The 15,976-nt window shown below is 31.8% G+C and overlaps 1 protein-coding gene across 1 annotated transcript; it reads right to left on the reverse strand.

Moving 5' to 3' along the window:
- Nucleotides 1–5,800: 5,800 nt before the first annotated feature.
- Nucleotides 5,801–8,844, reverse strand: LOC7466806 (lysine histidine transporter-like 8). The gene is made up of 5 exons (XM_002306180.4): nucleotides 8,359–8,844; nucleotides 8,119–8,255; nucleotides 7,479–7,906; nucleotides 6,567–6,698; nucleotides 5,801–6,453 (listed from the first exon to the last, which is right to left on the reverse strand). Exons 1-5 carry the CDS (start codon nucleotides 8,754–8,756, stop codon nucleotides 5,965–5,967), a joined length of 1,584 nt encoding a protein of 527 aa, XP_002306216.2. The 5' UTR covers nucleotides 8,757–8,844; the 3' UTR covers nucleotides 5,801–5,964.
- Nucleotides 8,845–15,976: the final 7,132 nt, after the last annotated feature.

Here is a 15,976-nt window from a genome sequence, read left to right on the forward strand (position 1 = left end):
AAAATTAGATTTTATTTTTAATATGGATATTAGCCTACCCAACTTGGAATAAATAAATATTAATAAAATTTGAAAAAATTACATGTATATCAACCTAATCATATACTAAATAGTTATAAATTATATTATTTGAGTTCAGATATTCAATAAGTAACCGAAACCCAATCGGATCAAATTTGAGTATAAAAATCATTTGGGTTCAAATAATTATTTTAAATTTAAGTTCAAATATATAAATAGTTAAAAACTCGATCGAACCGGTAAATATCCATGGACAGCAAACAGAGGTTGAGGAGAAATTGAGATCAAATGCTGTCCTGGCCAATCTTAATTCTCAAGTCTTGAGAACCCTTCCACTTCTACCAAAAAGTAAATAAATAAAAGACTATCAAGGGAACATATTTTTGGTACACCACTTCGAGGATGCACTAATTTTTGAGCCGATCGATTTGCAAACATCTCTTTCAATTGTCTCCAGAATTAAAAAGGAGTTCTTATTTGTCCATCTCAATTGCCACTTGAAGAATTATTGGTTGAACTGGTGAATTTGCCCCCTCGGAATTATTACTCGAAAGCTTAAATTCCAAAAAAGCTTTGGTAGTGACTTCTCTTGTTTGGCTCCAATTCATTGGTGACTTTGTTTTTTGCTTGTTTGGGAGTGTAGTTACGATTATTTTTTAAAGTGTTTTTTATTTGAAAATGCATCAAAATAATATTTTTTTATTTCAAAAAAATTATTTTTAACATTAACACATTAAAATAATTTAAAAAAATATATAAAAAAATATTAATGCTTGATAGCACTTCAATCATGCAATGTTTGATAAGCAACAGCCCGGCGTTTCCGAAGAAAGAATCACCAGACAGTGGCCAAAGAATCACCAGACCACCAGACAGTGGCCACTTGTGGAAAAAACTTTTTCCGAGCTTTTATGGTGCGCCTGTTATGCAACTTGGGAAATTTCGTCCCTTTGCCCCATAAGAGGTAATGCTTGCACCGCCGAGCCAATTAGCTCCATAATTTTTTTTTACCCATTTGCTTATTTGTCTATATAATATCATTATAAAACCAAGCGAATGAATTCATAATTTAAAACCTAGCTCTTTATTTGATAGATCAAGAAGAATTTTAGTTCCACACTAGGTCAGTCCTGGCTGGCTCTAATTCACTAATCCGAAGGAAAAAATATTGTTGATGTGAATGTTTGATTCTTCGTAATGCAGTAATTTCAAACCAATCACTGCCTTTTTGACCAACCAAAGAGTTCATTTCTTGCAGAGAAAGCTAGAGTTAAACCCTTCCCTGGAAGAAGATGGTTGAGGTGAATTCAACCTGGTATGGGTTCGGCTAAATACTAAACCTAGGAGTCAAGAGGACGTGCCCTAGAGTGGATCTAACTTGGCATGGACCAACGCTGAGCCTAAATGCTAAGGGGATGTGTCTAAAGACGAACCCAACTTAACATGAGTTCGACCAAACGCTGAGTTCAAGTATCAAGGGGACCTGCCCTAGGGCGGACCCAACTTGACATGGGCCCGGCCAAGGGCGGAGCTCAAATGACAACGGGACCTACCTCTAGGCAGACCTAACCTGGCATGGACTCGGTCAAAAGTTGAGTCTAAGTACTAAAAAGATTTGTCCCAAGACAAATCCCTCTTGACATAGGTTCAGCTTAGTGCCGAACCCAGGTGTCAAGGGAAGTCTTGACAGATAACAACTAGCAATGAAAGATCCTTAAAGAAAGAGAAGAAATTCTGGTATCTTTTTTCTTGATAAACCACCATGAAAGTTAATATCAAGGATATTTATCTCTTATTAATGATAATGACAAGAATATTTATACGCTATTAATTGGTTATGTACGTGATTTCTAATTCATATTAATGCTATAAATATATGTCTTTACCCTTTCAGGATATATGAGATTGCTGGATCTGAAGAATACAAATACCTCTGAGGCCATTCATGTTAAAGAGTTTAGAAATTCTATTCAAAATAGATAAATTCTTGTGAGTACTAAAATATTTATTACATCAAAACAAAACAAGAACAAACACTTTGGTTTTTGAAACTTAATGCTTTTTATTGTAGTTATTATTTTATTTTCTCTTAAAAATTACTAATTTTATTATTAAAGGATTTTCAAATCTTAAAAAAAAACTTTTTATAAATATCAGAAGTCACTCATCGTTGGATAATTTCTATAAAGGTGAAGAATAAAAACTTTTGAACAATAAACTTTGTTTGACTCATAATCCATTAACCACCAAGGAATCTTATTCCTAATGTTTGTAGCATCATCTCCTTTGATGTTAAATCTTGGACTTTATAATGTTGTGAGATGAAATCCCATTACTACGTTTTGGTTTTGGTCATTGTAAAAGATATATAACTTTGACTTGCTATAGGCGACTTCTTTTTAAAAGATTTTTACCGTTGATCGTCCTTGTTTCGTGGACTTAACCTAACTAGCATCTCGAAGTCTATATTGTATGTGGCTTTCTTTTTTCCATGATAAGAATAAGAGTTATAATTGTTCACTTGTTCTTACTCTCATATTAATTAATCGAAGATAATTCATATTTTTTTTTTATATATATAATACATGTTGTATGTTACTCTCTACATTCCATAATGTTTACTAGCTAGTCCAATGAGAAAATGAAAATAAATAAATAAATTAGGAAAAAATAGCATATATTTTATTTCACTCATATAACTTAGCAATAGAAATGGTGTTTCTTAATATTTCAAAAAAATAAAGTATCATCTTTATTTTGTTCATATTGGAGTAAAGAAACAATAGAAGTTTCACTAGAAGGAGAAGAGAAGATTCTTATGGCAACCCTCAATCCTTGCTTCACCAGCTACGCTCACCACAAGTCACAGCCATGATTTTTGAAACATAACCATGCTCTTCATCTTCAGAGAAGATTCGTGTGCGAAAATTAAAATAAAGGCGAATCACTCCATCAAAAAGTAGATAAGTTTACCCAGAAGCATCCATGTGTGGATGCATGACTTTAATGAATACACATATTTGAAAATGTAATAATTGTTGTTTAAAAAAAAATTATATAAAAAGATATTAAAATAATTTTTTATTTTTTATTTTTTAAAACCACGTTACCCAATAATACACACCAATAATACACACCAAGGTGCGCGCCTTGTCAGGTTTGATGAAGTGGGGCAAACATGCCCACCCTCTATGTTAGCAAAACGTTAAGGAAGGCCCATAATTGAAAAAAGGAAAGAGATAGCCCCTCCACGAGATTGGTTCAGATGATAGGGACAACAAGGTTGATTTGCTTTAAGATTTAGGACTCAAGTTTCGTTATTATTTCTTCTAAAAATATTATAGTATAGTAATTAACTAAGAATGGGAGCTACTCACATAGTGCTGTTTGGTAGAACAATATTTTTTTGATTTTTTTTTTAATTTTATTTTTTAACATTAGATTTATTAGGAATTACATTTTATAGTTTATTTTAATTTTTTTATGAGGTTATTCTAGTCTCATAACTCGAGTTACTAGTTTTGCAGGTTAATTCGGTTGACTCGAGTATTTTTAGGTTATTTTTTTAATTTATTTTTTTTAATTTTATCCTTCATTGATTGAAAATTAAACTTTATAATTTATTTTGGTTTGCTTTATATGAGATTATCTTTGTCTCATGACTCGATTTAATGGTTTGACAGGTTAAACTAGACTGATTTGATTTTTTTTTTGTTTTTTTAATTAATTTTTTTTCTTTCAATCCGCCCTTCAATATTAGAATGATTGAGAATTAAGTTTCATAATTTGTTTTAATTTATTTTTTATCGGGCTATCTTGATCTTATGATTTAGATTTGATAAGTTAACTCAAGTTTACTTGACTATTTTTTTTTTGTTTTTTTTAATTGATTTATTTAATTTTATTCTTCAATATTAGATGGATAGAGAATTAAGCTTCAATATGTTTTTTGATTTGATTTTTAAGAGGTTAGCACTTTTTTATGACCCGGATCTCGAATTTTATATATTAACCCGGGTTAATCAAATATATTATCATCTCGATACTTTAAAAAAAAGATATCATCTTAAGATCTTTTTAGTCAAATTATGTTTTTCAGTTATCCATATTGTTTTTGAACTTGTCAAATTAATCGAGTCACATCAAATGAATTTTTAGACGGTTTAATTTTTTTCTTCTTAAAAACACACTATAAATACCTATATATTTTTTATTTTGTAAAAAAAAATTGATATGATACATGATATAACGCAACTAAATGATAAGGTTTATATCTAATTGATTATAACATATACAATGGAGTGAATGTGAAAAATAAAACATGTCCTTACAAACTGTATTGACTTCCATTAAAAAAAAAAAAAAAAAGGGAAAGGGCCCATTTTAAAACGTGAATGACATTTCTCCATGGAGAATAAATGATGTCGTGACGTGTATAGTGAATAGTAAAATAAAAATAAAAAAAGTGATGGTTAAAGTAGAAGTCACGACCTTTTCCTATCCTTGCTTTATTTTGCGCCTAAAGTGAAAAGAAATCAAGAAAAAACGACATCATTTGAGAGAGATTGAAGAATTTTGGTCATGCTCAACAACCATAGAATGCCTTTAATTACTCATTCTTTAAATAAGGTATTATTCCTTAAAGTAATTTAATTACTCATTCTTAAATAAGATATTATTCCTTAAAGTAAATCATCCGCGGTAACGTGTAAACAACCTGAATCAATTCTTTCAAATATGGATAAAATATGGAATTATTAATGGACAATTTAATCAACTTTAATGAGATCTTTTTAAAAAATAAAATTAATAGCATATTTTCATTATTGTTGTGTCACCAATTAATCTCTCTTCTTTTGAATAGTTGAGAGCAATACCTAATTTTTAATTTGTGAGGAGGCTGCAACTATTTCATGATCAAACGGATGTATATTCCATGTATATGTAGTAGAGATAAGGAAACTCAAACAAATTAATTAGAGGTTTAAAATGAATAAAATATAGAAAAAGCAAAAAAACTACAAAAAAGTTGTTTTTTTTATGAACAATTGAAAGTAACTAGTAACTACACTAATAAATAAATAGCCAGATTAATGTCCAAGTAAACTCAGACAATAAGCTAAATCATACTTCGAATATACTTTCCCGAATATCGGGTGCATAGCTATAAAATATAGGCCGCCGAAATTGAAACTGCCGCAGCTGAATTATTGGAAAATTTGCTTTGTCTTTCACGCTTTTTTTATTGCGTTTTAAAATGTTTTTGAAAAAATTTAATTTTTTTTTATTTTTTTTATTTTAAATTAATATTTTTAGATCATTTTAATGCGCTGATATCAAAAATAATTTTTTAAAAATAAAATAAAATATTATTTTAATACATTTCTAAGTAAAATAATTTTTAAAAAACAACCACAACCACACTTCCAAACAAGTTTTATATTGATTAGTCCCCTTTGTTGACCCACGTATCAGATTTAGTCATCGAAGATAAAAGTGTTAACAATTTAGGCCAATTGCTGAAGTTTAATTGAAAAATACTTATTTTGGGTGCCAACATTTTGCACTAACCATAAACAAAATGATGGAAATAAATGATGATGGGTTTGTTTTTCGAAAGATAATTGTGATGGTCGATTTTATTTTAGATGGCGAGGGTCGAAATTAGTAATAGCAATTCATTTCAATAGGGCTCATGAGCCCAGTTTACCACAAGGCTTGACTCAATACAGATAATTAGTGGGCTAAACTGCTAGGTCAAAGTAAAGAAAGGCCGGCAGAAGAGAAAATGAATCATGTATTGCAAAACGGTTATGTTACAAGCAAATCTTTTTATTTTTGGGCTATTTATTTGCTTTCCTGCAAACAAATTTCACAATTACATATATATAAAAAATAATTATATATGAAAATCCCTCCTTTCGACGTTACATATTTATTCAATTACTTAGGCTTGAACCACTGGAATTTATTATCATTCTCTTTGATAACATATACTCCAGCAGCCATCAAACACACGCTAAGAATCAAACCAATGATTCCTAGTCCCCAGTTAAGGTACCACATCTTGCTATACTTGTTCGGTTTCCTCATCTTAAGCCACATGAAGCATGGATAAGCCAATGTGACTGGCAGTGATATTCCTCCGACTAGACCACCTACACTTCCAATAGATGGGATTGCGACGGCCAAAAAGAAGACCCCATACCCGAAGAACGCCCTCAAAATCACTCGGAGCCACCATTGGCATGGCCTCTTCATCCTCTTAGTGAAAATTGACTCTAACTCATCAAACATTGGCATGGCGTAGATTTGGAATGAGCTAAGAGCATTTACTATGATAAGTAAACTAACGAGTCCCATGATAAATTGTGAGGTGTCTCTCCTTCGGTATGCATAGAAGGCAGATTGCAAACCACCATTTTTTGGTATCTGAAAACCAAGACAAGATCTGCTTTCTTTAGATTTAAAAGAAGAAGAAGAAGAAAACCACCTACACCAAAACTAATTTGGAAAGACGTAAATGTGAAAATTATAGAAAGTACCCTTTGACCGTATGCCCAGAAGCCTCCAATTGCAAGGGGGAATATACATGCTGCAATAACTGTATAAGCAGCCTTGGCACCCCTCCACATTGGCACACGAGATGGATGCTTCTCACTTGAAGGCATAGTAGCCTGCAAAAAACATCAAATTGTACCCAAAACAGCTTTAGGAATTTAGGGTTATTTTCTAATCCTATTAAAATGAAGAGCATGATATAATCTTCGCTATAATAATCTGTTGTACATTAGATGTCACATTTGACAAACAACCTTGGAATGAATGCCTATGATCTCAGTAATTGAAAATCAAATAGTATTTTAATTTATTTTAAGTCAAAAGTCAAAGGTCAACTATTGTTGCTCGGAGTTTTTCTACGTTCTTTGCATAGACTTGCAAGTTACATGAAAAAGAATTCATATGGAATAAAGACTTCAACAAAAGTACTGTTTCAATAAATAAATAAAAAAAGTTACTCTAACAGAAAATTTCCCTTGGTCAGAAGATTGAGAAAAAAAGGTTAAAGTTAAAGGTAAATCGAGAAAAATCTGCAAAATTAAAGTGTTTTTAATTCCCTTCTAAAACATGCTCTCACAGCACTAGTGAATATGCATTAATATTTTCAAAATTAAAAAATCTCTTACACTATTACCTATATTTCCACAAATTTCCAGCCATCAAGACCAAGTAAGTAAATCCTTAACATTTACCCTTAAGGTACACGTAAGAGATCAACAACTCTAATAAAACTCAACCCACGTTGTAACATATTCAGTTCCTTACTCATGCTTGAATTGCTTCCTATTTATGCAAGAACAGTTCTTAAAACACTATCCTTGCTTGATTCACAGAGTAATATATAAAGGTGGCACAACAAAGAGGAAAATTTGAGAACTAGCTAAACATTTTGGTACCTGGATCTCAAGTATAAGATTGTGGCCTCTAAATGCAAAAGCAACAATGCCAAGTGCGTTAAGAACTTCAAAAAGCCTATCAACCTCCTTTGGTCCGCGAACTGGTTTGTATGAAATTCCAGGTAGCCTGTCCTTGTTAACAGAAACCATCCACATAATTGTGCAGTACATAACAGCCGTGATGGATCCGATTAGGGAGACACCAGCTATTGAGTTCAAGTTTGGCAGCTGAGACAGAAGAACTGCAGCACTAGCAAACACCAGGTACCATTCCACTGGTGTTAATGTTTTGACTGTGCATGATTGACCGCATACAGTCTGGAAAAATAATTTTGATGTTGATCCTCCAATTATGTTTAGAGCCACACATGTGCCTATTGATAGGTACAATATTGGGAACAGGCCCAGCCACTTTGCTTTCTTCTCACCTGAATTGTATAAGAAGCCACAATTTAGAACATATTAGTTGTCAAATAAGCACTATTCTTGTATTTGTAGCAATATCAGGGTGAGTTTTCTTTTGCATGTTAAGTTTCAGAAAAATAATATTTTGGTAAGTTGAATTTATTATTATCTTTTATTGAATCAAAAACATTTTTTTTTATTTTGTTAATAGTTCAACAAAAAGATGAACACATACCGAAATTTGCACTCATAATTTGAAGATATCTGCTGTAGCGAACGCCAGTTTCAGTGTTTTCATGGAGTTGCACAAGTAAATAAAGGGTGTAAAGCTGCCATGCGAAAGCAACAGTCAAGGCTATGATCCCCCATGCCCTGTAACAGAAAAATGATTAAGATCTCTCTGCTTTAGTCTCCAAATTGGTTCAGTAACTAAAACTTGTTGAATCAAAGAATTAAGTATGATATTTTCACCTACCAGCCAAGGACAGTGAAGGCGACAGGGAGCACAAGTGCTTGAAAACCAATTCCTGAGCAAAGGCAATGAAACGCTGCATACCACGCGTTTCCATTTCGGGACTCGGTGATAGGAAGCCAAGCATCTTCAGGGTCTAGTCTAGTGAGCTTGAGAGCCCTTCTAATAGGACTACCTATAGGGGTAATAAAGCGAGGTGTTCTATTTCTTGGGGTTGCATTTCTTGGGGTTGAGTTTTTGGGGGTTTTGCTTGGAACAATATGATCAGGTGTGAGCAAAGGTGATCTAGACAACGACGGTGAATGAAATTGCGACGGAGGAGCTGATATCGGTGGCGTTGGTGCCACTGAGGCTGGTCTTGGTGTCACAGGAGTAGAGTTTGCATCAACAACTTCACCCATTATTTTCTTTTCTTTTAGTATTCTTCTGGTCCTCCCTTTGCCCACAAACTAAATAGTGAAGTTAGACTATATATATAGACCTTGATTTCCTTATTTTATGCATTAAAAATTCCAAAACCTCATATGGTCTTAAAGGGCGTGTAAATGGGAGACAATACTTTGATAATTTGTAGAATTTCTTAGTCAAAGAAAAGGTTACAAAATATTCTAAAAGGGTTTCGAAGACGTGGAAAAAAATTAAAGATTTCTAGCAGCCAACCGTAGACCAGCTATACTTTGTCAAACTAGTGGCTTTCTGATTCTTTCTTCTTAGGACTGCCGGTCATAATACGTCGGCTACAAAAAAATTGGTCAGCACTGCGGGATGCATACCCCATGCATTAACTAAAAAAAGCCCTTATCTTCATCCGACTTTGACTTGGAATTAGCCCTGGATAATATAAGCTAATTAAAGGAAGCTTTTCTAAAACCAAAATTAAGAACGGAGGTGAAAATAAAGTTGCTTGAGTAGAATTATCTACGATCACCTACCATTTTTTAATTAATCCTACCCAAGAAGGTGAGCTTACAAGATAACTAGGGTATGTCTGGGAGTGTGATTGAGTGTGGTTGTGATTTTTTTCAAAGTGTTTTTTACTCGAAAATATATTAAATAATATTTTTTAATTTTTTTAAAATTATTTTTGACATCAGTACATCAAAATAATTTTAAAACATAAAAAAATATTAATTTAAAATAAAAAATAAAAAAATTTTAAATTTTTTTAAAACACTTTTAAAACATAAAAATATATATATAAAAAAAACATTAGCAAGCACACATAGGCTTGAAGTTCCTCGACACGGGAATTTTATGGCAGCTAATTAAAAAGTTTCTTGATTCTCACATCGTGCACAACTTGATTTTATTAATTGTATTATTATTAATATATGATTATGATTTTTTTTCCCCTGGCTCCTTTCACATTACTGGATTACTCTAATTAACATTGTTATTACTTTAGTAAAGTATGATTGGTGGAACTAGCTAAAGATAATATATATATATATATGTGTGTGTGTGTGTGTGTGTGTGTGTGTGTGTGTGAACAAGAGAAAAATCGTCCGAGTGTGGTTTTAGTCAAACGTCATAAATTACTGATCTGATCTACATAAAAGATAAAATAAACAGGGGTAAACTTTTTCTTGCTCAATTACTTATTATATGTAGATCAGGGAAAAAAAAAATTAATGAAGGATTTATATGGTTGTATTTCAATGAAGTCTGCTGCTGAAAATAGATATGAAACCTTCTTATGCTACTGTCAACAATATGCAGCTGTATTTGGGAGTGCATTCCGACCGTTATTCTGAAAAATTTTGATTTTTTAGTTTGTTTTAAATAATTTGTTTTTGTTTGTTTAGATTATTTTAATATGCTAATATTAAAAAAAATAAAAAATAAAAAAATATTATTTTAATATATTTCTGAATAAAAACTACTAAAAAAAGCAAATTTTATAACATTTTCAAACCGGCCATAATTTCTTTGTGTTATGACTTCTTCGAGGGCAGATAAAATTTGGGTTCGAGTCTCATTCTTGCTACATTGTGAATTATTTATAAAGGGAAATAGGAGCTTCTAGGGAACATTTTCAACCTCTAATATTTTTGTAAATCGTTCACACAAGGTAGATTAATGTAACTTGGGTTCAGCAAAATCTTTTTTCAGACTTGAGGTAATAAATTATGTTAGATGATTAGAAGAATGAAATTTCGAATATCTGATGTCAACAATTTTAATAATTAAATCTGCAAAGTCAACCGAAACGTTTGAATTTTCTTTCCTGTACTTTAAATCATCTCATGCACTTTGGATCAGACCTGAAATTAAATTAAATTATAACTTTAACGAAACATTTTAAACTGGGGAGAATAATTGCTTTGAATCGTTTGACGGTGGATGAAAAGACACGTGACAGTTCTGATTATTAATATAGGTAATTAACCAGTTCATTTCTGCTTTTACATGCAATAGGCTAATTGATGATGTTATAGAATTTGATATGTTCATAGATAAGATTATTTGTTGTTAAGATAATAGTTAATTTTATATTTATATCTATATTTTCTTTTTTTTATATAGCCTATGAAATATATTATCGATGGTAGAAGTTTAGGTATTCATAAAACAATTTTTTTTTTGGGGTTTAGAAACCATTTATTGATAAAGTCATGATTTTTAGATAAATAATTGTGGTGAAAAAAAAAACTTTAAATTTCAAGAACAATAATGTTTGTTCTTATTTTAGTATAATAAATGCTCTAAGAATTAAGGGATGAATGCTTGGAGAGTAGAAATTATGAACTCTTTACCTGAGTGGTTCATGAAGTATTTATAATCTCTGAATCTTGTTGTTTTGATGGAGTGAAGGAGTTGGAGAATCATTTTCTCCTAATAGCATTAATGAGGGATAAAATCTCTTACACTTCATTAATAAGGGATACAAATCTTTTACACATTATTAATGAGAGACAAATATAATTTACAGATCATTAATAAGATAAAAATATAATAGGCCCTTAAAAGACCTTTTATATAAATGTCAGGAGATGGTTACTCCTGACAAGTGTATTGAGTTTTGCACCTTGTCAGACCCATATTGACTTGAGATCAACACGTGGCTAAACTCAAGTATATTGAGTTTAACAACTTATCAAACCCACATTCACTTTAGCTTAGCATGTGACCGAACCCAAGTATGTTGGGTTTAACATCTTATCAAATCCACGTTGACTTGAGCTTGACATGTGGTCGAACCCAAGTATATTGGGTCTGACGACCGACTTGTCAAATCAATATAAGTGTAATAGGTCTAACAACTCGTCAGACCATGTTCAATTGGGCTCAATATGTGATCAAACCCAAGTATACTGTGTAAACCCTCGCATAAAAATAGAGTCGTAGGAAGTAAGGTCCTGATGAGTAATGGAAACTTGAGATTAAAAGAAATGAATAAATGATGAAAATTGTAAATCCCTAGGTAAAATCTATAAGGATAGTGAAGTAAATATTATGTTATATAAGTGAATCGACTATTTACATTAAGGGGATGATGATAGATTTGGAAATGTGAAAAAAAAATGTTTGTGTTAATTTTAAAATAAAAATAGGAGAATTAACCGAAAAATAAAAAAGTATAGAATGTGAATAAAAATTAAATAAAAGTTATTTATCAGGAAAGAAGAGTTATGGGATAAAGTTTAAAGAATTTTGATTTTACCAAGTCAAAATTTAGTTTAGACAGATATTAGGATATGGAAAATATAACCTTACGAACATAAAAAGATACAAAGTGAACTAGTAACTTGAAAATTTATAAAGTTGTGATAAATATGGAGATTGTTTTTATAAATTTGGGTTGAAAATATTTAGAAAAGTATTTTAGAATTTTCAAATAAATTAATGTATTGTTTCACGCGCGAATAACCCTGGCCGCACCGATATAAGCCTCACGCGCAATCGTGCAGTTTTTAAACTGAAAAGAGGTGAAATTGGAGGGAAAATTATATTATAAATAGGGATGGAAGTTCCCAATAAGTTAGTTAAAAATATGCATAATTTAAGTAAGTAAAACAATACAAAAATTCAGATTTTTGCGTTAAAAATTACTAGTTATTGTCCAGTTTTACACTATCATGTATAATTCTCAATGTGAGTGTTGGATCGGGCTAAAATGTTACGAGTAACCTACTGGCACATCTTTCTATCATGGGTTAAAATTTCAGGTGAATCAGAGTTTGAAAAAGCCTTATGATAGTGCTAGAGTTCGAGTAAAATAACATATGGACAATAAGAAAGGTAAAATTGGAAATTTAGCCAAAAACTCTTCCTTTCCCTTTGAAAAACCTGATGTGCAGACCATATTGAGGGAGAAAATCTTGTGGCTTCTTCTTCTCTTTTTTCTCCGTTCTTTTTTTTTTTCTTAAGAGAAATCCTAAAGGAGTTTGATCTCTCCATGTTGTAAGTGTGGGTAAATGATCAAAACATTTAAACACTACACTAACGAAGCAAGTAAAAAGAGAAAAAGAGAGTGAACAATAGGGAGGGAGTTCACGACAGCTTGGTGGGAGAAGAAGAACGGTTGGAAAAATTCAACTAAGAGCATTTTGAAGCTTAATTTGATGAATGGTAAAGACTTCTAAACTCATTTATACAAGTTGAAGTGAGATTACCTTGATTTGGCCTAGCAAATCAAGTACATTAGATCTGATAATTTGTCAAATTCACGTTCACTTGAACTTAGCATATAGTCGAATCAAAATATATTGGGCCTAGCAACTTGCTAGACCCATATTCACTTGGGCTCAACATGTGGCTAAACCCAAGTATGTTGAGTTTAGTAACTTGTCTAACCCACGTTCACTTGAACTTAGTATGTAGCTGATCCCGAGTATATTGAGACTGATAACTCACCAAACTCATGTTCACTTGGGTTTAGCATGTGACCAAACCCAAGTATATTGGGCATAACAACTCGTCAAATTCACGTTCACTTGGGCTCAATACATGATCAAACCCAAGTATGTTAAGTTTAACATTTTACTAGACTCACATTGATTTGAGCTCAACACATGGTCGAACCCGAATATATTAGATTTTGCAAGATATTCGCTTGAGTTATCACCTTTTTATGGGTTTAGAATTTTTCACAAATCATAAAAAATAATGACTCATCACAAACCTTAATTGTTATTTTATCTTGTTTATTAGGATGAAAAGAATTTTTCTGGAGAATTGCATAAAGATATAGAATGATTTATACATTAATTTCAGTTAGTTAAAATCTCTAACTAATTAGTAATTCATGATCAAATATAATAATGTTGCATGATTTATAGATGTTTAATGGTCCATGAAAGAATTTTACACATGAAAAAGAAAAAAAAAAGAATTTCTATGTTGCCGGCTGGCCGCTAGCCTGGACTAAGTAACTGATTTGACGAATTAAGATTAATTGTTTGATAAGTGGGCTATTAACGAGAGAATGGACTGTGGTGTGCTATTTTTAGCAGGTTGTAGAAATACTTTACTTTTAGAGAGAGACTTTGCAACGTAGGAATTTATGGCCTTGGCTACATGATACCAAAACCTTCGAAAAAACATTACCAACTTGTATGCGGGAGCTTGGACCTGATTCTCCAGCTTCAGATTCAAAGTAGGCATATACAAGAAAACAACAATTGATTATATATATTTCTATAAGTTGCCTAAGGAAAATAAATTTACTAATGATGAGATTAAGATTAGTTTACAGCCATACTTCGCTTTTAATGATCAGCTTCTTGAGCTGCACGCATTGGATTTTAAACATATCATCTATCATTAACAATATATCATAATTGTTAATGATAATTTCTTTATTTTAAAAAACAACAATGTTGTTTCATTTTTTTAAAAATATTATATGTTTTATTGTTGTATAATTAAATGAAAAATAATATCTGAAATAAAAAAAACTTATTGAATCCGATGACGTGCATAACTTGCATCACGATTTTACTTAGTTGACTTAAGTTCATTTTATTTTTTAATAAAATATTATTTTTTATTGATTTTATCATTCAACATTGAATTAATTCAGGAATGAGTTTTTCAATTTTATTTTCAAGATTAGTCCCATGAATTTCACATATTAGCTCAAGTTGATCCACGTGGATTTAATATTTTTCTATCTTAACATTTAATCAAAATATTGTTCAATTCATGATTAATATCTATCTATTTTTTACAAGACACGCCATTAATACCTTGACTTTTTGCACTTTAAAATGTTTTTGCTCCTACCCACAGCACAAGCAAATAGACTAGTGGATTACTAATTATGCTCTTAAGATCATTAATTTGGAACTAGCTAGATAATTAGAGCTTTCGATATGGTTTATTTTTGTAGTACCAGACAATGGAACCTGAAAGCAAAAGCATTATTTGATTTCTCAAAGGATTATTCCTTTTGAATGGGTCTGAAGAAGCCTTGGGATCTAATTTAAGTGATTTTTATATTATTTATTGGATCTTTCATTCTGTTAGAGAAAATGATTGATTAATAATAATAAAAAAAATAATTTTGATTGAATTTTTCGAAGTTTATTCACTATTATAAAATTGGGTGCCGGTCAATTACGGAATTAGTGACAATTTCAGAAACTACATACTAAAGACTGCTGGCTAGTTTGTCCTTTACCGGGACAAGAAGATAATGAACAAAGACACTACTACACTGACATAACCACTGTGTTTTCCATTTCTTCATCGACTATCCCTTGGAACAAAGACACTACATGTTCCATGAAGACTGCATTACATGGTAATGTGATCGGTCCGTCGCGTGGTGGGCCAAATTCTTCTTCAGACATTGCTAGGAGTCCTCTAACAATGTTGCTGTTAAGGTATGAAATAGGAACATGAAACGTCTTTTTTTTTTTTTTTTTTTTTTTTCACGTGGGGTGTCCGGGCCAGCTTACGCGCACCACGACTATTCCCCACGGCCCACTGGACATCCTGCAAGCCCAGGAGCAGGTAAGGCACCGCGGGGGTGATAGGCGTGCACATAGAGGGTCGAACCCGGGAGGGGGGGCGGAACAAGTCCACGATGGACCACAGCAGCTAGACCCTCATGTGCTGGGTACACACGAGAGCTCGAACCAGGGCACTTAGGCAGGGCAAAACCTGCCAAGGCCACTGAGCTACAAGCCCCGTGTGTAACATGAAACGTCTTTGATCAGCTGTGTAGACGACAAAAGGGCCCTTATCTGCTACTGTTAAGGCATAAATAGACTAAATTGCATAGTTATCGATATAGGCCCGGGGTTGAGGGTTACACAAGATGGCCCGGGTTAACCTGGAAAAATTAAAAAAATATTTGAAATTTTAATATTTCATGTGAAAAAATTAAGAAACGATCCATGTAGATATAAGTTATACATGTTATAAATAATAAAATTTAAAAGATTATTTCAAAAGATTTTTTTTATTTCATATTAAAAAGATACCACTATCTTATTCTTTTAAGTTGAAGTATTTAAACCGAAATTTTTTTTATCCCACATTGAAAAAATCTAACTTTTTTTTTCTTGTGAATATAAAGTATATATACTAAAGAGCTTCAAATCTCACATTGAAAAAATAAAATATTCTTCTAGTATTTATACAGTGAACTTTGAAATTGGTTAGTAACTAA

Source organism: Populus trichocarpa, chromosome 4 (genome assembly GCF_000002775.5).
Source record: "Populus trichocarpa isolate Nisqually-1 chromosome 4, P.trichocarpa_v4.1, whole genome shotgun sequence".
Taxonomy (NCBI): Eukaryota; Viridiplantae; Streptophyta; class Magnoliopsida; order Malpighiales; family Salicaceae; genus Populus; species Populus trichocarpa.

What these genes read in the sequence shown, in the direction of transcription:
- LOC7466806 (XM_002306180.4), bottom strand. Translation starts at nt 8,756, where the DNA reads ATGGGTGAAGTTGTTGATGCAAACTCTACTCCTGTGACACCAAGACCA. An exon ending in GCCTTCACTGTCCTTGGCTG is followed by an intron (nt 8,256 to 8,358) that starts GTAGGTGAAAAT and finishes TTTCTGTTACAG; the next exon opens with GGCATGGGGGATCATAGCCT. An exon ending in TCTGGGCATACGGTCAAAGG is followed by an intron (nt 6,454 to 6,566) that starts GTACTTTCTATA and finishes CTTGGTTTTCAG; the next exon opens with ATACCAAAAAATGGTGGTTT.